Genomic DNA, 22,672 nt, shown 5'->3' on the forward strand with positions numbered 1-22,672 from the left:
GTCAGTGATCACAACATCATGATCATCTGGGTCGTGAAGAGCTTTTTTGTACAGTTCTTCTGTGTATTCTTGCCACCTCTTCTTAATATCTTCTGCTTCTGTTAGGTCCATATCATTTCTGTCCTTTATTGAGGCCATCTTTGCATGAAATGTTCCCTTGGTATCTCTAATTTTCTTGAAAAGATCTCTATAGTCTTTCCCATTCTGTTGTTTTCCTCTATTTCTTTGCATTGATCACTGAAGAAGGCTCTCTTATCTCTCCTTGCTATTCTTTGGAACTCTGAATTCAGATACTTGTATCTTTCCTTTTCTCCTTTGCTTTTCGCTTCTCTTCTTTTCACAGCTATTTGTAAGGCCTCCCCAGACAGCCATTTTGCCTTTTTGCATTTCTTTTCCATGGGGATGGTCTTGATCCCTGTCTCCTGTACAATGTCATGAACCTCCATCCATAGTTCATCAGGCACTCTATCTATCAGATCTAGTCCCTTAAATCAAACAGCAGTGCTATTTAAAATTTAAATGCAGGTTATGCTACGTTCCCATGGAACAGGTCAGGAGGTGATAGAAAAACAGTGAGTTTCCATATGACAATATGTTCATATACTGAAGTCAGTTTGGCTCAAGACTGCCAAGTCCTGTTTAATAGTTTTCTAAACATCAAGTAGCACAGAACAAAGAGAAAGAGGAGCCCCTCAATTACCTGAAACTCCTAGAAAATCAGTTGCTCAAATTAATTACTTTATAAAGAATAACATTTAAGCCAAGTCTCCAAATACCATTTAATCATGATTTTTTCCTGAAGTATTATCAAAACTTTTACTCCCTGCATATGACAGTCTTATGATTACATGGGTATAACCTTAAGTCCTCCTGTGGTGACTCACAACCATAGTTACAAATGACTAACTTCATGCAGTTTGATGGAAGTCCCCCAGAAGACTTATTTCAGTTTGTTTTCTTGAAATTGTCCCTAATGTCAACTTATTCAATTTATTCAAACAAATTTTATTAAATGCTTAAGGAAATAAAAACACAGTAACCACAGAACACTCAACCTACAAAATAAAACTTGTGACCCTGTAACCGTTCCCTAAAACTCAAATGTCCTCTCAAGTTCTCTAAGGGAACCCGACTTTTAAAGGAGGCAGCGAGGTGCAGTGTTGCCACAAGAGGCATGAGGACTTTATAAGCTAAGAGACACACACTCAAAGGATAAGATGGTCTGATCATTCAGCTGCCCCACCCTACATACAAGAAACTACAGGGGTTCCATCCTAACAATTCACTAATGTTAACAGCAATGGAATCAAAATCACAGAATCCTTAGAGCAAAGTGAAACTTCAGAGTTATTAGACGTCCTTTCTTACAGGTGATCTTCTCTCGGAGTGTTTAGTTCAAACTTTAGGTAAACTGAAAAGCAGAGTGACTCCTCCTGATTTACAGTCTTATCAACTGATTCTTCCTTCATTTTAGCCAACTCTGTGTAAAGTAGTTTCCAATTAGCCTGAACTGGAATCTGCCCACCTCTAGTTGGTATCTTTCCTACTCCTTCTCTTCCTCAATGAAACAAACAAAAAAATACTTGGGACCACAAGAAACATGACTGCAAGATTACCTCCTCTTCTACAGCCTTATAGATATTTATAAAAATAATATGGTATGCTGCTGATATACTACTACACACAGCATGACATGAACTTTAGTCAATATGTGCCTTTCTGAGTAACGGGTCTCCATCCCAACTGTCATTTCACGCAGCAAAGATGAGCCTACAAATCTGAATTTCGAATACTGCACAATTAATTTCAAAGAGACAATTCAGCTCAACAAAATCAGGTATCCATCTAAAACTACAGACAGTTCTAGGGTCACTGATTTCATGGGAGTTCAAAACACCCATGTTGTCCTATTTCACAGTAAAGTAACTCTGGACTGAGATTTATAACACAATCAAAACACAAAAGAGATTACTTGGTAAAGTCCTCAAAGAAGATTTTATTTATGTATTTCTTCAAATGACTGTGGGACTTTTAAAAACCCCTCCCAAACATGACACGTTTTCAGACAGTGGTGGGGACTGGGGTCTCTGAAGAAAGTACAAAGACACTGGTGCTGTGCCGGCTCAAGGAGCCGACACCAGGAAGCCGATTTATTTCACAATCTTAAGAAGATCTTACATGTGGGTATGTTTGAATTGGCCCTCTGGGAACTGTTCAAATTAAAGGAAACATTATGGAAAAGAGACCGGTTTCCAAAACGTGCAGTCTCTGAAAATAAAACTTAAGAAATGTATGTCTGAAAAGATCTGCAAAGCTTGGTACAGTGTTTATCTATATAAAGATAACCAATTACCCATTGACTTCAAAACTCAAAATAATGTAAAAAATACTTTAAATGGCATGGCATTAGTGACAATTTTTTTTTCAAATTATTCAATTTTAAAGAAATTTGATAAAACTGTTCTCACCCTATGAAAAGATCTAATCCCTTTCTAAAACAAAAGTATGATTTGCAAAGAGAAACAACACTGTACAATTCACTGGTAAATTAAGATTTCTGAGGCTGTAAGAAATGGGGCCAAAACAAGTCACTCAAAAAAGGGATGGTTAACACAAGAAATGTGCTATAAGTAAAGTGCATGAAAGGAAGCCTGCTCAGCTAAATGAAGTAGACAGGGGTCAGAAGTCAAGGGTCATTCGCCAGAGCGGCAGCAGGCTCGAAAACCACACTGCAGGTTCTGGCATCCGCTGGCGGTGTCAGCATGTGGACCTGCGTGAAAACAGAGAAGTGTGAAAGGAGGAAATTCTCATCACATAAAAGTAAGCTTGCTAGTGAAAGAACTGTAAAACACTTATTATTTTTACTGGTAATACATTATACCATAGAAATGAAAGCCCCATGAGTGTATAAAAAATTATTCAGCACAAAAGTCACCAAAAGCAGTTTAACTTTAACTAACACAGGTAAATGAAAAAGAGGAAGGAAAAGAAATAATTTTGTTGGCAATAATCCTACAAAATAAAAAATCCAGGGTGAGATAACTCACAGAATCAAGACTGCCAGGCTAAGTGAACAATGGATCTCTTACACCATGAACATCCTTCCCAGAAATAGTATTAAGGCAAAAACAACCTCATCTGTAATAGATAAGCTAAAGAATCCACTATTCAAAAATTATAATAAATACTATATTTACAATATCTGTTAAAAATAAACTATGTAGATCTAGCCTTAACATGTTTGCCATATTGTTATTTAACATCTGTTCCCCCAAATAAATCTTGTGCTATGGTTAAATTATTTTCCAGAATTAAGTATGCAATGAATAAATAATTAAAAACACATCTAAAACATAATAAAAACTGTGATTCAATTACAAAGAAAGCATTAAACATCTGTGGGATAACTGACATTTTATTCCAATCACATTATGCAATTCAAGACACTAGACTAAAAGATGCATTAGGGAACGCAGCTGAGAATTAGAAAGTGTCAAAGAGACAGCATGGCACATATTCAAATGTTAAGTACTCTGAATGAATCATAGTTTTCAAAAAGGCAAGCAAATGTGGAAAAAGACATTTTAACTATATTGAAGCCTTTTTTACTGGTAATACATTTATACCATATGTATGTCTGCACCATGAACAAAGTTAGTTCTTTACTCATCAATTAGAACCAAAAGATTTGCATTTGTAATACTAAGGACGATAAAAATACATGAAATATAATATTGTAGAAAATAACATTTTATAAAAAGGATTAAAACTGAAAAATCATAGTACTCTGGGATGACACCAAGACGTTAACTCAGAAAAATATGCTAAGTTAGTTTCATTTTGTTTTTTGAAGTATCAAACCATTGTTACCAACGTAAGAAAATAACAACTTGCAAATCAACACCCAGAACACACCTACTTCCCAGAATTTAACTATTCTTTGTATTCTTGAAATGGCAATATACAAAATACTAAAGATTAATTTCTTAGGATATACAAAGAAGTACAGCATTCATATAGCTAACTATGAAAATAATAATGTATCTTTAGGAAAAGAAAGAAACAGGCTTTACAACCATAGTGGAACTGCAATAGCTTATGATTTCATTTGTCTCCAAATACTTATGTTTAACTTTTAAAGTAATATTATGTCTGGGATATAGGGGGCAAATAAGGGAACACATAATGGTATATCAAAGAGGACTGGCCTCGGGTGTGTAACTGCTGAAGCCAATGATACATAGGCTTCACTGTATTATTATGTTTATATGTTTAAAATTTTCCATAATTTTAAGTCTAAAATCATTTCAAATATAAAACTGAATTACCACAAAGCCTATTTTTTGCTTAATCAAAATGAAAATGTGTTCTTTTAAAATAAAAACTTGAATGTGTCAAAACTTAAAATTCACAAAGCAGCACTTTTGTTAAGATTATTTTCTCTTAAAATAAGACACAACACTAGCAATCTTAATCACAGAGTCAAAATGAAATCTCTTAGTATTGTGTTATCATATATTAGAAACACCCTAGGAAGGAATCCTGTGGCTTGAAAATCTTCTCGCACTGACGACCTTTGTCCAGGTATTCCCTTTGAACACATTTTCAGCTTTAACTGATACTCCCCAACTTCCTGAGTCCGCTTTCCTCCCTGCTTACTCTGTTCACTGCTCGGCCCGCCAGTCACTGAGAGGCACCTTTCTCCGAGACCCAAGGCCCTGCCTCACTGCCACTGCCCTGCCCTGCCCTGACACAGCCCCTGGGGATGGAATGTTTACACTGGCGGCTTTTACGAAAACATAACTATAATTTTCTCAGTGTATAATTCTAACTTTTCTGAAAGGGAGAAATAAGAGGAAAGAGACATGGAGACTTCAGTACAGTATTCCAAAATGAAACTAAATCAGATTGATTATACCTTTGCAGCCAAAGATGGAGAAGCTTTATACAGTCAGCAAAAACAAGACCAGGAGCTGACTGTGGCTCAGACCATGAACTCCTTATTGCCAAATTCAGACTGAAATTGAAGAAAGTAGGGAAAACCACTAGACCATTCAGGTATGACCTAAATCAAATCCCTTATGATTATACAGTGGAAGTGAGAAATAGATTTAAGGGCCTAGATCTGATAGAGTGCCTGATGAACTATGGAATGAGGTTTGTGACATTGTACAGGAGACAGGGATCAAGACCATCCCCATGGAAAAGAAATGCAAAAAAGCAAAATGGCTGTCTGGGGAGGCCTTACAAATAGCTGTGAAAAGAAGAGAAGTGAAAAGCAAAGGAGAAAAGGAAAGATATAAACATCTGAATGCAGAGTTCCAAAGAATAGCAAGAAGAGATAAGAAAGCCTTCTTCAGCGATCAATGCAAAGAAATAGAGGAAAACAACAAAATGGGAAAGACTAGAGAGCTCTTCAAGAAAATCAGAGATACCAAAGGAACATTTCATGCAAAGATGGCCTCAATAAAGGACAGAAATGGTATGGACCTAACAGAAGCAGAAGATATTAAGAAGAGATGGCAAGAATACACAGAAGAACTGTACAAAAAAGCTCTTCACGACCAGATAATCAGGTTGGTGTGATCACTGACCTAGAGCCAGACATCCTGGAATGTGAAGTCAAGTGGGCCTTAGAAAGCATCACTACGAACAAAGCTAGTGGAAGTGATGGAATTCCAGTTGAGCTATTCCAAATCCTGAAAGATGATGCTGTGGAAGTGCTGCACTCAATATGCCAGCAAATTTGGAAAACTCAGCAGTGGCCACAGGACTGGAAAAGGTCAGTTTTCATTCCAATCCCAAAGAAAGGCAATGCCAAAGAATGCTCAAACTACCACACAATTGCACTCATCTCACACGCTAGTAAAATAATGCTTAAAATTCTCCAAGCCAGGCTTCAGCAATATGTGAACCGTGAACTTCCTGATGTTCAAGCTGGTTTTAGAAAACGCAGAGGAACCAGAGATCAAATTGCCAACATCTGCTGGATCATGGAAAAAGCAAGAGAGTTCCAGAAAAACATCTATTTCTGCTTTACTGACTATGCCAAAGCCTTTGACTGTGTGGATCACAATAAACTGTGGAAAATTCTGAAAGAGATGGGAATACCAGACCACCTGATCTGCCTCTTGAGAAACCTGTATGCAGATCAGGAAGCAACAGTTAGAACTGGACATGGAACAACAGACTGGTTCCAAATAGGAAAAGGAGTACGTCAAGGCTGTATATTGTCACCCTGCTTATTTAACTTCTATGCAGAGTACATCACGAGAAACGCTGGACTGAAAAAAACACAAGCTGGAATCAAGATTGCCGGGAGAAATATCAATAACCTCAGATATGCAGATGACACCACCCTTATGGCAGAAAGTGAAGAGGAACTAAGAAAACGAAGATCATGGCATCCGGTCCCATCACTTCATGGCAAATAGATGGGGAAACAGTGGAAACAGTGTCAGACTTTATTTTTCTGGGCTCCAAAATCACTGCAGATGGTGACTGCAGCCATGAAACTAAAAGACGCTTACTCCTTGGAAGGAAGGTTATGACCAACCTAGATGGCATATTCAAAAGCAGAGACATTACTTTGTCAACAAAGGTCCATCTAGTCAAGGCTATGGTTTTTCCTGTGGTCATGTATGGATGTGAGAGTTGGACTGTGAAGAAGGCTGAGCGCCAAAGAATTGATGGTTTTGAACTGTGATGTTGGAGAAGACTCTTGAGAGTCCCTTGGACTGCAAGGAGATCCAACCAGTCCATTCTAAAGGAGATCAGCCCTGGGATTTCTTTGGAAGGAATGATGCTGAAGCTGAAACTCCAGTACTCTGGCCACCTCATGCGAAGAGTTGACTCACTGGAAAAGACTGATGCTGGGAGGGATTGGGGGCAAGAGGAGAAAAGGACGACAGAGGATGAGATGGCTGGATGGCATCACTGACTCGATGGACATGAGTCTGAGTGAACTCCAGGAGTTGGTGATGGACAGGGAGGCCTGGCATGCTGCAATTCGTGGGGTCGCAAAGAGTCGGACACGACCGAGTGACTGATCTGATCTGATAATACTTCAAAATGTCTATATTCGTATTTTCTTTAAAAGGACAGAAAGGTAAGGAAGAAATTTTATACTGAAATCAAAAGTGGCCTAGGAAAAAGTCCTAAGCGATGGCTGAAAGCAATGAAGTAAAGTATCTACTGGTTCGCAAAAAGGGAGAAAGTGAAAGGGCTTCCCTGGTGGCTCAGATGGTAAAGCATCTTCCCGCAATATGGGAGACCCAGGGTTCGATCCCTGGGTTGGGAAGATCCCCTGGAGAAGGAAATGTCAACCCACTCCAGTATTCTTGCCTGGAAAATCCCATGGACAGAGGAACTTGGTGGGCTACAGTCCATGAGGTCGCGAAGAGTCAGACACGACTGAGCAACTCCACTTTCACTTTCATGGGAGCCAAGTGGATCAATCACGCCACTTAAAAGAGTCGTACTTTTCCAAACAAAGGTATATTCCATTTAACCGTGATCTGCTTTACTGCACTTTGCCGATACTGCATTTTTACAAACTAAAAGTCTGTGGCCACCCTGCACTGAGCTAGTCTACTGGCACTATTTCCAACAGCATTTGCTCCCTTCTTGTCTCTGTGTCACATTTTGGTAATTCTCACAATATTTCAAGCTTTTTCATTATTATTATATTTGTTACAGTCTGTGATCTATGGTCAGTGATCTTTGATGTACTACCATGACTATTCTGAAGGCTCAGATGATGGCTAGCATTTTTTAGCACTGAAGTATTTTAAATTACGTACATTGCTTTTTTAGACATAAAGCTATCGCACTTAATAGACTGCAGGATAGTGCTGACGTAACTTTTACATACACTGGGAAACCAAAATATTCATGTGGCTCACTTTATTGCAACGTTCCTTTATTACGGTGCTCTGGAACCAAACTTGTAATATCTTCGAGGAATGCCTATACCACACAGTTTTTTCATCATTCTCCCCCAAATACAGAGGCCCAGGATCCTCAGTGTTCACTCTGGACAGCTGAGTCACTCTTTGTTCTCAAAGTCTCAGGGATGGCAGTAGCGCTAATAGAGGAAGGAAAATGCAGGAATGAAAGTATGTGCCCTACGTTAGGTAGAAACAACCCTATCCTGACACCTGTCAGTCTCTCCTTATTCGTCACAAAGTTATTGCTCCTACTGATATAAAATGGGCTCCCTTTCTCAAACACACACTAGGATATCTGTCTGAGTTTCAACCGAAGTCTAAGGGCATAACTGTACTTAGCCAGTAACTATAACACCACCTCAAAACTACAATCCCATTGAAAGGTCAATGACATTCCAGGTGACTGATCCTAATAATCCATAAAAGTGGATTCATCCATGAATGGATTTTATTTTGTTGAAAGCCTACAGCAGAGCAAAGGTAAAGACAACCACTGTTTTTAAGTTAGTTTCATACTGTTGGAAACAGGGGTGAACAGCAATTTCCAAAGCACAGAAGTCATAAGCAATGCTAACAGTTAAGATGCTCCAGTGTCACAGGAGGACTGTTCAGAAAAGGGAATAAATGGACAATAGAATAAACAGGCCACAGAAAAAGCGAGGCAGAATTAGAAAGAGATATGACTAAGATATGCTGGGTTGCCAAGGATCTCTAGATGCACTTACGTAGACATGGAGTTCAAAAGGTAAACACTGGACTTATCACCAGTAAATAGCAATCTTGATATGAGATTAAAAAAACAACCCGATGGTTATAATATATGAGGGTTAAGTTACAGTAGAGGATAATAAATAGAAAACTGACATCTGCATAATCATCAAATAAAATCTTTAAATGCATGGTAAAAATAAATTTCGTAAGAAAACGTTCTTTAAAAATATTAGAAAAGAAGAGCTATAATGTTAGCTATCATTATCTTCCCAAAGTTTTATTACTGAATTATTTTTCTCAGATTTTAAGCACATTAGTTATGCTGTGTATCTGCACTTACCTTCACTTACCTTTAAAATTCCTTTTAACTTAAATTAGAAATATAAGAGAGCAAGTCATCTGAGACTGTGTCACCTACCATGAGCTAATCTCTCTTAATTCACAAACATACACTGAAATGCAAATCAGTACGAAAAGTCTATGTGCTACCACTGCTCAACCGTTCTTCAGAGCGCTAAAATCATGCAATTCCATCTACTGCTTCTTAAATGACAAAGAATTTTTTAAATGTCACAGCTAAGAAGTCTTCTTTATACTTAAATCTTAACTTTTTTGGTCAAAAAACAAGTTTAAATGTCACGAAGAATCATTCAGAAGAACAAAAATGTCATTTTATGTCAGTGCTTAGTACAGTGTCTTGCTCACAGGAGACAATGCTTGATAATTAATGTATCTTCTCCAAAATCTCTGCTAGTGCTTAGGAAACAGAAAATTTTGCTTCATCACTTGTTTAATGAACATTATTTATCAGTATTTACTTCTTTTAGTAGTAACCTAGAAGTTAACTATGTAAATAAACTCTTTTGACAAAATGAATTTTCACTGTGTTATTCTCAAATATTAAAATAAAATGTATCACCTGAATATGCCCCCTATTAGCCTAAGAACATGTATAAAAATACTGGCTACTTTCCAAACTAATAAAACTAATAATAAAAAGACAGCCATTACACAATCACTAAATATTTACTATACAAGCCGAACTGTAATAAAAGATACTGGATCAATCCCATATCATCTTGCAAAACTGGAAACAAGGCAACTTTATTTAACACTTTCTAGGTTGTCAAAATGTCCTTTAAGGAAAAGACTGTTACTGGAGTACTGCTTTAAGAGCAACCGGCTGGAACTCTGGAACATATTATAAGTTCATATGACAAGTCACCCTGTAAATTTTAAAGGATTTCCATTTCCCGCAAATCATTCTTTAAGAAGCTGTAAAAGGAGACTTGGTATTCGATTATACAAGCACTGTCTATTTTGTTTCAAACCCTTTAAAGACAGATATGGTCATTAAAATTGGCTTATTGAAAATTAGCACTCATTTCATAAAAAAAAAATCTTAAAAGGAATTCAACAAACATTCAACAAATATAGCAGCTCCTCTGGAACACTTTAAGATTTATATATTCAAAATAGGTCAAAATTAAAGAATTTCTAACATACTAACAAGTTTTAAAAAAGATACATGCAAAAGCAGCAGACAGGTCATAAAAATGAAGTGAAACCAAATCCCCCCACCAACCCAATAATATCTATATACCCTAAAATAAGTATAACAAATTAGGTTTGAAGATTTATTCCCATAAGTATAACCTATACTGAAATCAATGTAGACAAATCAAATGTAACCTACCAATAAGCTATTTTTCCTACAAAAAATAATTGCTTATTGATTACTTCTCATAATATATAAGCCTTAGTAACTACAATGGTGAAACTACAATGACATAACTATACAAAAAAATAAACAAAAAAGTAAAACTCTTCCCAAACTCCGGAAGAAGCACATGCGCCACCACAGCACTCACACTTTCTTTCGTACACGTAGCAGGTTGCAACCAATATGACACTCACTTTCACAAACATTTATCATACACCACAGGCAATGGAGAGCAAAGAAATGCTCCAACTTAGAGCTGCGATTTCCAGAACACAGGAGGTCATCTCCTGCATCAGCAGTGTGATTCCAGAAACAAAAGAGGTGCTATCTTCTGTCTCTTCATATGTATTTTAATAAAAACCTGATCTCCGAGAAACAGCAAATGTGCTAACTTCTCTGCCTACTGGGCTGCCGTTCAAGAAGATACCATTCCTCTAGTCTTCCTGGCCTCAGTCCAGTTTCCTGCCTGAGAGAAACTCAGTTGATCTTCCCATGATCTTAAGATGAAATTGGACTCTCAAAAATAACAATGTATGATGTAAAAAGACACAGCAGAATCTGAACCATGTAAACTTTTCCCAGTTAGAAATACAGGAGGTTGATTTGCTTATGCTTCAGGACTTCTGAACTGCAGTGTCCACCAGCGATTACCAGATGACCAACAGGGCAGTGAACGCACTTTGAAAAAGCACATTAAACAGTCCCTCTGCAGGGTAGGAATAGGCTTTAAAAAACAAAACAAAACAAAACATCAAGAAATATTTACCTGATGATGTTAGAAGAAAGTGCAGGACTCAATCTCCAAAATACTATAGGGATTTTAGTCACATTTAAAGCACCTCAGTCTCTTCCCATTACCACACTCACCATCCTCCTCCATCTTCCAAGAGGTTTATCTGGAACCAGACTCAGGGTCCCTGAGGAGCTCACATCACCCAAGTCCCCCTTTTTCTACTGTATTATGACGCTTTCTTGCCCTACAAGAAAACTGACTATCCTCCCTAAGAACTGGGTGTTATCTAGAACGTCAGTACCTCTCTACCGTTAATGAGTGCTCTTTCACTAGAAGAAATTCCCCAAATTTTATAAGAACTTTAGTAATTCTACAAAAACTTGCCCCTCTGGACTGATTAAACTATTACATATTTCTAAAATCTGGTAGAATGCATAGCTGAAATCTCTCTCCATAAGAAGAGCTCAAGTTTAGAAAAGGACTAAATCTGAAATTGCAAAAATGTGTGGTAATTAGAAATCTAGAAAACAATAGAAATCCTAAGAATTATCAGAACTGTTAAAAAGTGTTAAATCAACCCCTCCAAAATTATCTCATTGTTAAAAAAGGCATTACCGTTAATGTTGTCACAGTAGTAAAAGTATTCATCATTTAAAGAAGGACATGCTGAAACCAAGTCCTGCAGGCCTGCACCAGTTACAGTAAGACAACCAGAGAGATTAAGGTGCTCCAAGTAAGGCAGCCCTCCTCCCAGAGTCAAAACCCTGCAAGAGAAGCAATCCAACAATGAGAACAGATTAACAATTAAAAGACGACTCTATGAAAACTTACACATCTGCATGGTCCAATGGAATATGAACAGACCCTTCAGTCTGAAAATGAGGAAAACTAAAGAATTTCTATAAAACATGACAACTAACTTCATCCTTAGGTAGGACAGTGTACATTTAATGGGAACATTTACAAAGACATTCATTCAGTAAACAAGTCTTCTGAAATTTTCTTTGTAAGAACGTGATAGTAAGTCAATTCTTACAGGAAGGAAATACTGAATATTAGAATTGTAATCTTCATTCTCCTACCAAATTGTCTAAGTAAAAATTATCGAGAAAATTACTAAACAGTTTTGTAGTTCCTCGAAGAGTTAGCGTCAGCCTATAACCCAAAATTACTCTCCTAGGTGCACACCCAAGGGAAGTGAAAACACATGCTCACAGAAAAACTTGCAAACAAATGTTCACAGCAGCATTACTCATAATACCCACGAAGTGGGAAGAATCCAAATGTTCACCAATGAATGAGTGGATAAACAAAATTTAGTATAAACAGGATGCAGCTACGCAGCTACAAAGTACTGATACATGCTACAGCACAGATGAACCTTGAAAACTCAGTGCTAAATGAAAAAAGTCAGACACAAAGGACCATATATCAGCTAATTTCATTTATACGAAATGTCCAAAATAGGCAGGACAGACAGACAAAGTGGATTACTGGTTGCCAGGGGCTGGGGGCAAAGAGGAATGAGGAACGACTCCTAATGAGTACATGGCTTCTTTTTGGTTTAAGGAAAATGTTTCTAATTGGATAGTGGCAGTGGCTGCCAACCTTGTAAATATATTAAAACCGCTGACTTGTACCCTTAAAAAAAAAAACAGATTTAATGTGAATTCCATTTCACTAAAAATGAAAACATTAGGTTTCATGGCATACTTTAAAAGAAGTTTTTAAAATACTATTTATACAAAAATGGTAAAATGAGAAATTGACTAAAATGACAACGGCAGAGCTGAAAAATAGCAAGAGCAAAATTGAGAACATCAAATTTCAGTATGCAACAGCAAAAACTGGGAAAACGAGCAACAGTCCATCTGGACAGGGATATCAAAAAGCCTATAATACAATAAATTCAGTAAAAAAAAAAAAAAAAGGATAATTAGCATCATTACACAGGCACATGGAAATTAGGAAGTAAAGGTAAGGAAATGCATGTAAACTACTGAAATCAGAATAAACTAGGGAAATATTTATATACTCAGAAACACGGACGGACAAACGTCGGGAAATACATTTTAATGTTTTGTCACTGCATGTTTAAAAGAAAAAACTGGTCAACCAAAAAGGATTTATCAAGACCCCAATATACATGACAGATTTAAACGCACACTTCCCCTGATATTTTAACTGAAAAAGACTGATTCTTTTTCTTAAATCACAGATTCCCTGATCCATCCCAGAGTTTAGTAACAGCAGCAGTTCAGAACCTCTGTGTCTTCACTGGGCCAAGTAATTACAGACAGACATCTTTAAAGGAAGACAATATAAGGTTTACAGTTTATTGAATCTTTTTTTTCCTGTAAAGTTGAATAACTCATAATAAAAAATAAAACAACTTCTAAAAAGGGACCTAAAAGATCTCAGAAGGTACCTCAATGCACAGACTACCTCATGTTCTAAAACTTAAAAACTTTCAGGACATTGAGGACAGACTGCATGGAATATAAAACTCCGTATCAGAAACACACTTGAGTGAGCTACATATGCATTCACTCGCCTCACCGCATCTAGTGGGATATCAAACAAGACAAAAGTAAACAAGCAATTATATGATGAATGCTCTTCCGGGAATACAGTTAAGGATGGTGGTGGCCTGGGGGAGAGGGGATCGCAAAAGGTTTCCCATAAGAAACAACATTTTAACTGGAATGGGGATAGAAACAAGCAGAAGTCAGCCAATACATGCCTGTTACAGAGACAGCAAATGGATGAAGACAAGAGAAATACAGTACAGGCAGACCTCAGAGATGCCTGCAGGTCAGGTTCCAGACCACTGCAACAAGGCAGCTATCATAATAAAGCAAGTCACACAAATTTTTTGTTTTTCTAGTGCATGTAAAAAAGTTGTGTTCACATCATACTGTAGAGTCTATTAAGTTTACAACAGCAATGTCTAAATAACTATATGCATCACTTCAGTTCAGTTCAGTCACTCAGTCGTGTCCACCTTAATAAGAAACATTTTACTGCTATTAGGGTGGTGCAAAAGTAATTGCAGATTCCAGTGGCCACAGGACTGGAAAAGGTCAATCTTCATCCCAATTCCCAAGAAGGGTAGTACTAAAGAATGTGCTAACCATCAGACAATTGCATTCATCTCCCAGGTTAGTAAGGTCATGCTTAAAATCTTGCATGCTAAGCTTCAGCATGATGCAAACCAAGAACTTCCAGATGTCCAAGCTGGGTTTCAAGAAGGAAGAGGAACCAGAGATCAAACTGCTAACATCCGCTGGGTCACAGAGAAAGCAAGGGAATTTCAGAAAAACATCTACCTCTGTTTCATCGAGTACACCACAGCCTTTGACTGTGTGGACCATAATCAACTGTGGAAAGCTCTTCAAGAGATGGGAATACCAGACCATCTTACCTGTCTCCTGAGAAACCTGTATGAGGGTCAAGAAGCAATTGGTAGAACCCTGTATGGAACAACTGACTGGTTCAAGATTGAGAAAGGAGTATGACAGGGCTGTCTGCTATCACCTTGTTCTTTAACCTATATGCTGAGCACATCATGAAAAATGCGGGGCTGGATGAGTTACTAACTGGAGTCCAGATAGGCAGGAGAAACATCAACAACCTCAGATATGCAGATGATACCATTCTAACGGCAGAAAGCAAAGAGGAACTAAAGAGCCTCTTGATGAGGGTGAAGGAGGAGAGTTAAAGAGCCAGCTTAAATATTAAAAAAACTAAGATCATGACATCTGGCCCCATTATTTCATGGAAAATAGAAGGGGAAAAGATGGAAGCAGTGACAGATTTCCTCTTCTTGGGCTCTAAAATCACTGCAGATGGTGACTGCAGCCATGAAATCAGAAGACGATTGCTTCTTAGAAGGAAAGTTATGACAAATTTAGACAGTGTGTTGAAAACCATAGACTACTCTGTCAACAAAGGTCTGTAGAGTCAAGGCTATGGTCTTCCCAGTGGTCACATACAGTTGTGAGAGCTGGACCATAAAGAAGGCAGAATGCCAAAGAACTGATGCCTTCCAATGTGGTGGTGGAGAAGACTCCTGAAAGTCCCTCAGACGTTGCTGAAGAGGGTCAACTGTTTCAAGGTCACTCAGCATTTGAAGATCAAATCATTCATATCTTAAGAGAAATCAACCCTGAATACTTGTTGGAAGGACTGATGCTAAAGATGAAGCTCCAGTGTTCTGGTCATCTGATGTGAACAGCCAACTCACTGGAAAAGTCCCTGATGCTGGGAAAGACTGAGGGCAGAAGAAGAGGGCATCAGAGGATGAGATGGCTGGATGGCATCACTGATGCAATGGTCATCAACTTGGGCAAACATCGGGAGATGGTGAGAGACAGGGAGACCTGGCATGCTGGCAATCCACGGGGTCGCAAAAAGTCGGACATGACTGGGTAACTGAACAACAAAAGGCTGGTGCAAAAGTAACTGCAGATTTTGCATTGTTGAAATTTGCCATTTGATATTAGAATACTTTCTTAAATAAAGATGGTTAAGCTATACATCATTCCAATGCACATTTCTTGTTTTGTTTTTTTGCTAACGACTTATTGTGTGCATGTTAAGTCGCTTCAGTCCAATCCGATTCTTTGCAATCCTATGCACCATAGCCCGCCAGGCTCCTCTGTCCGTGGGATTCTGCAGGCAAGAATACAGGACCGAATTACCATTTCTTTCTCCAGTGGATCTTCTCAACCCAGGGATTGAACCCACATCTCTTGAATCTCCAGCATTGGCAGGTGGGTTCTTTACCGTATTGTATTTTAGACTATGGAAATGATGTTAGACAAGAAGTAAATTCGAGTGATTTTCTTATTCAAGTTCAAAATAGGTCATAAAGCAGTGGAGACAACTCGCAACATCAGCAACACATCTGGCCCAGGAAATGCTAACGTGCAATAGTGGTGGTTCCAGAAGTTCCGCAAAGGAGACAAGAGCCCTGAAGGGGAGGAGCGCAGTGGCCAGCACCGGAAGCTGACAGCCAACTGATGGAAATCACCAAAGCTGATCCTCTTAAAACTACACAAGGTCACTCGGCATTTGAAGCAAATTGGAAAGGTGAAAAAGCTTGATAAATGCGTCCCTCATGAGCTGACCACAAATTTAAAGAACTGTCCTTCTGAGGTGTCTTCTTCTCTTATTCTATACAATAACAAACCATTTCTTCGTTGGACTGTGATGTGCAACGAAAAGTGGATTTTATATGACACCCAGTGATAACCAACTCAGTGGACTGAGAAACCCCAAAGCACTTCCCAAAGCCAAACTTGCACAGAAAAAAGATCATGGTCACTGTCTGGTGGTCTGCTGCCTGTCTGATCCACTACAGCTTCCTGAATCCCAGCAAAACCATTACATCTTTGAAGTGTGCTCAGCAAATCGATGAGACGCAACGAAAACTGCAATGCCTGCAGCTGGCATTGGTCAACAGAAAGGGCCCAGTTCTCTTCCATGACAATGACCGACTGCACATTGCACATCCAATGCTTCAAAAGTTGAATAGGGCTAGGAAGGTTTGCCTTGATCCACAGGCTGCAGAATGGATGCTGTGTTAGCAGGCATGAAAACAACATTAATCTCACTGTAAACTTCCATCAGAGCTTTTGGGTGACCAGGTACATTATCTCTGAGCAATATTTTGAAACAAACCTTTTTTTTACTGAACAGGAGATCTCAACAGTGGACTTAAATAATTCATGTTGTAAACAGATGTGCCGTCATCCAGGCTTTGTCATTCCATTTACAGAGCACAAGCAGAGTAGATTTAACATCATTCTTAAGAGCCCTAGGATTTTCAGAATGGTAAACAAGCATTGGCTTCAACTTGAAATCATCAGCTGCATTAATTCCTAACAAGAGAGTCAGCCTGTCCTTTGAAGCCAGGCACTGATTTCTCCCCTACAGCTAGGCAAGTTCTAGACGGCATCTTCTTTCAATATAAGGCGTTTCACTGATACTGCAAATCTGTTGTTTAGTTCAACTACTTTCATTAGTTACCTTAGCTAGATCTTCTGAATAATTGACTGCAATTTCTATCATCTTGCACTTTAATACATTATGGCTTCTTTCCTTAAACCTCATGATCCAACCTCTGCTGGCTTCCAACTTTCCATCTGCAGTTTCCTCACCTCTCTCAGCCGTCACAGAATTGAAGAGAGTTAGGGTTTTACTCTGAGTTAGGCTCTGGCTTCGAAAAATACGGTGGCTAGTTTGATCTTCTCTCCAGACCTCTGTAATTTTCTCCTTACCAGCAACTCGGTTGTTTCACTTTATTATCAATCATTTGTTCAATGAAGTAGCACTTTTAATTCCTTCGAGAAATTTTTCTTTGCTTTTACAACTTGGCTAACTGGTGCAAAGGACCTAGTTTTCAGCCTGCCTTGGCTTCGGGCATGCCTTCTTAACTAGGCTTAATCATTTCTAGCTTTTGATTTAAAGTGAGATGCGTGACTCTTCATTCTGCATGAAGAGGTCACGTATAGGGCTATTTACTGGCCTAATTTCAATACTTCTGCGTCTCAGGATGGAGAGAGACAGAGAAACAGCCAGTTGGTGAAACAGTGAGAACACACAGACAGCATTTATCAATTAAGTTTGCAGTCTTGTATGGTTTGTGGCACTCCAAAACAATAGTACCATGAGAGATCACTGGTCACAGACCATCGTAACAAATATAATAATAATGAAAGTTTGAAGAATTAAAGTGTAACACAGAGATGTGAAGTGAGCAAATACTGTTAGAAAAATGGCATTGACAGACCTGCTCAATGCAGGGTTGTCACACACCTCCAATCTGTACGTAATGCAATTATCTACAAAGTATGATGAAGCAAAATACAATAAAACAAGATATGCCTATATGTTGGAGGAAAAGGAAATAGCTGAGTATAGTTAAAGAAAGGATGGTTCTCTTGTGTGTGTGTGTCACATTGATATTCACCTATTTGATGTCTTTTATTTGTAAAAGGTGAAGATGGGAGGAAGTAAAAAGATATTTACAGAAGGTAACAAGAGGTAAACTACAGGGGCAAGCAAGGGCCAAGGATGTGAACTCTCATCAAAGGGCAGTTAGACTCACCGCAAGACTGAGATAAAGGAGTAATAACAAGTAATAAGAAATGCATTCTACAAAGACGACTCCAGTCTACTTTTTATCACCAACGTCCAAGTATGCCAGGCACAGGCCTACACAGTAAAATGCAAAACACAATCTCTGCCCTCAACCAAAGACGGAAACATTTAAACAAAGTATTAATAATACATGTGATAAGAAAAAAAAGTTTTAGAAATACATCAAGTTATGGAAATAATACAGATCAGGGAGTAATTCAAAGCAGTAATCTTTAAAAGGACAGAACAAAATGCAGAATTCAATGATTCTGTACAATTCACATTATCTGGTGTCCAATCAAAAACTATTAAACACAGAAAGAATAAAAAAACAAACAGTAAACAGACCAATAAATGATAAAGATGATGAAATTAACACATAATGACTTTAAAATGGATTTTATGTTAAATATGCTCAAGGATTTAAAAGAAAATACATAATGAAACAAAAAGATCTATGTACTTTTACTATTTGGGTATGTTTTAATACATTTACATACATTGTGTATTTGTGTGTATGTGTGTAGGTATATGGGGGCGAACATGAGTACACCAAATGAAACTTCAAGTCATGAAAAATACAGGACCTGAAACAAAAAGTACACTGAAGGAGCTCAGCAGTGACTAGACACTGCAAAACCAATTTGTGGACTTGGAAGAATGACCAGATTAACCAAAACGAAGCGCCAACAGAAAAACAGAAACAGTGAGGGAAAAAAGCCCTGGTATTATGGGTTGAATTGTGTCTTAGCCCTCAGTATCATAAATGTGACTCCAGTTGGAAATATCATCTTTGCAGAATTAATCAAGTTAAGATCAGGTCATTAGGGTGGGCCTTAATCCAGCATGACTGATGCCCCCCACACACACATACACACACAGATAATGCCATGTGAAGATGTATAAATACACAGACACAAAAATGGGACGGCCACGAGAAGACGACCGAGGCACAGACCGGGCCTACTGTGCCACAGCCCAAGCGACACCTCGTTCCATAAGAGGTGGGAACCTTAGGAAAAGACGCTCCCTTAAAAGTTCCCAGAGGGAGCATGGATTGGCCAACACCTTGATTACAGAACTCTAGTCTCCAGAACTGTGAGAGAATAAATTCCTATCATTTTAACCACCCTGTTTGTGGTACTGTGTTATGACAGTCAGGGAACTATTACAATCAAGTGACCTATAGGACAGCATCAAGAAGTCTGACACACATGAATTCCCAACAGGAAGCAAGGGCTATACAGAACAGCGAAGAGAGGACAGTACTAGAGGAAATCATGGCTGAATCTTGTTTTTCAATTTTATGAAAGCTAGAAACAACAGATCTAAGAATCTCAATAAGATATCCCAAGCAAGGTGATGAAGCCATCCATATCTATAGACACCAAGGCATACATACCATGTGCTAACCGCTTTCAAAGTAGAAATGAAGTTTTTAAGGCAGCTAAAGAAAAAAACATGCATTACATACAGAAGAATGAAGATAAAAGTTGAATACAATTTTCATAAATTATTCAAACTGAAAGACAATGGAACATCTTAAAAGTACTAAAACAAAACTACCAACCTAGAATTCTATACACAGTGAAAATCTTTATAAAATGAAAGTAAAAAAGTTTTCCAGACAAGAGTTGAGAGAATTTTTACTGTCAAAAGACTTACAGTGCGAAAAACTACAGAGGACTTGGCAGGCAAAAGAAAAATATTACCAAATGGAAACATGAAACTTTATAATAGAAGAATGCCAAAAAAAGTGAAACAAAATGTGTCTGTTAATTTTTTTTTCTAAAAGACAACTGTTCAAAGAAAAAATATTAACAACGTTATTCTGGAGTTTAAAACTTATATAGAAATAAAATATATAACAAAAACAGCACAAAGAATGGGGAGGGGAACAAGAGCTTACTCTTTTAAGATTCTTACATTCTTTGTGAAGTCGTATAATACCATTTGAAAGCAGAAAGTGATTAGTTAAAAATGCCCACACAAAAGCATAAAACGTAATTATAAATCTATGTTAAAGGGTACACAAAGTATAAAGAGCTTCCCTGATAGCTCAGTTGGTAAAGAATCCGCCTGCAATGCAGGAAACCCTGGTACGATTCCTGGGTCGGGAAGATCCACTGGAGAAGGGATAGGCTACCCACTCCAGTATTCTTGGGCTTCCCTTGTAGCTCAGCTAGTAAAAGAATCTGCCTGCAATGCAAGAGACCTAGGTTTGACCCCTGGGTTGGGAAGATCCCCTGGAGAAGGAAAAGTCTACCCACTCCAGTATTCCAGCCTGGACAATTCCATGGACTGTATATAGTCCATGGGGTCACAGAGTCGGACATGACTGAGCAACTTTCACTTTGTATTTTGTACTATGTATAAACGGAGCAACAATGGAGAAACAGACATAGAGAACAGACTTATGGACATGGGGAGAGGGGAGGAGAGGGTGAGATGCATGGAAAGAGGAACACGGAAACGTGCATTACCATGTGTAAAACAGACAGGCAACAGGAATTTGCTGTTTGGCTCAGGAAACCCAAACAGGGGCTCTGTATCAACCTAGAGGGGTGGGATGGGGAGGGAGATGGGAGGGAGGTTCAAAAGGGAGGGGATATATGTATACCTATGGCTGATTCATGTTGAGGTTTTAAAAAAAACAAAGATGTAAACTGTACCTGTAACAATATAAAGGGAGATGAGACAGATGTCAAGAGCAGGGTGTCTGTAGATGACTGAAACTAAGCTGATTATCAAACTACATTGTTTTAAGTTTCAAGGTGTTAATTTTATCCCTTAACCCCAAACAAAAAAAAATTTTTTTAAATAAAGAAAATAGGGAGAAAGGGAATCACATGGTATACAACAAAACATAAAAAGAGGACATCACTGAGAAAATGATAAGGGAAAATGAAAGTCATAAGGGAAAGAAATAGCTAAATAGCATAAAGTCCCCCTCATCAGTAATTACTTGAAATATGAATCCATCAGATTCTCCTACAAAAAGGTAGCAATTAGCAGACAACAGATTTTTTTAAAATTTTAATCAAAAAATTTTAAAAACATGGATCCATCTATACACTCTCTCTGACAGACCTCACTTTTGATGCAAAAACACAAAGAGGTTAAAAATGAAAGCATGAGAAAACATTTCCATGCAGAAAGCAACCAAAGGAGAGGACTTCCTGGCAGTCCTGAGGTTAAGACGCCACAGCTCCACTGCGGGGAACACTGGCTGAGTCTCTGGTTGGGGAACTAGGGCCAACCTGCCACAAAACGTGGCCAAAACAAAGTAACCAAAGGACAGCCAGGGTGGCTGTAACACTGTGAAATGAAAGAGATTTTAAATTTTAAAAAGGTAACCTTTAGAAAGCAAAGGATATGATATCCTGTCAAAAGGCTCAGCACTCCACTCAGAAGATTAAAAAAATTATGAACAAACACACATTTAACACAGCTCCAAAATATACAAAACTGAAAGAACTAAGGGGAAAAATAAACAGTCCTCCAAAATCAGTTGGCGATTTCAATACTCCATTTTCAATACTGGATAGAACAATGGAAGAAGACCAAAAGGGAAAGAGAGAACTTGAACTACACTCTAAACTGATTAGCCCTAACAAACACATAGAGAACATTCCAGTCAACAGCAGAACACACATTCTTCTCAAGTGCACAAGGAATACTTAAGACCATGTTTGGCCACAAAAAAATTTTTAAAGGTTTACTAAATTTTAAAAGATTGACTGTTCTGTCTGATAGTCTACCTTTCTTGTCTTACTTCTACCATTAGATTGAAAACTCTATGAAAGCAAGGACTTTGTCTCATTTACTCTGGATCCCTATCAGCTGGAAGAGGGCAAGTCACCCAGTAGATAATCATTACCAAGATAATCTAATTAAAAGACCTGCACTTTGTAAAATCTGAGCTGCACTCAAACTGCAGTTCCTAAGGTAGTTCCTGCATTCCCCATTCCCCCAATGAATTCTTCCCTGAATTTAAACTCTGTCATAGCCTTATTGCCCACTATTTCCCAATACACATCCTTTACTACAACCAAACCAGAAAACTAAGTCTCCTTTGAATATTGCCCAGAGTCCAACTTACTCTGCTAAAGACCATACTTAAAAGACAAGTGGGATTCTTAGGCTTTATGCTGGATGAATTTTCGCTGTTTAACATGCCTGACACCCATTATTAAAGAGCCTGAGTAAAATTCAAGTCTATGACAGGGTAAAAGAGAAAACATGAAAGCAATTTCTGAAGGCTCATGTCACAGATAATGAACACAACTACTGCACACTATTAATGCGAGAACACCGTCACAGCAAAATAACCTGGCAACAGCTACACAGCGCTTTTGCTGCTGTTTAGTCGATAAGACATGTCTGGCTCTTTGGACCCCAGGGACTGTA

General features: G+C 38.2%; 1 protein-coding gene across 4 annotated transcripts in view; it reads right to left on the reverse strand.

Moving 5' to 3' along the window:
• Window positions 1–1,976: 1,976 nt before the first annotated feature.
• Window positions 1,977–22,672, reverse strand: part of FBXL5 (F-box and leucine rich repeat protein 5) — a 58,728-nt gene continuing 38,032 nt past the window's right edge. For all 4 annotated transcript variants that reach the window (XM_024993214.2, XM_059887510.1, NM_001082440.1 and 1 more), the window contains 2 exon segments: window positions 11,732–11,880; window positions 1,977–2,770 (listed from right to left, as the gene is read on the reverse strand). In XM_024993214.2, coding sequence (XP_024848982.1) covers window positions 2,694–2,770; window positions 11,732–11,880 — 226 coding nt within the window. In that variant the 3' untranslated portion in view covers window positions 1,977–2,693.

This window comes from Bos taurus, chromosome 6 (genome assembly GCF_002263795.3).
Source record: "Bos taurus isolate L1 Dominette 01449 registration number 42190680 breed Hereford chromosome 6, ARS-UCD2.0, whole genome shotgun sequence".
NCBI classification, from domain to species: domain Eukaryota; kingdom Metazoa; phylum Chordata; class Mammalia; order Artiodactyla; family Bovidae; genus Bos; species Bos taurus.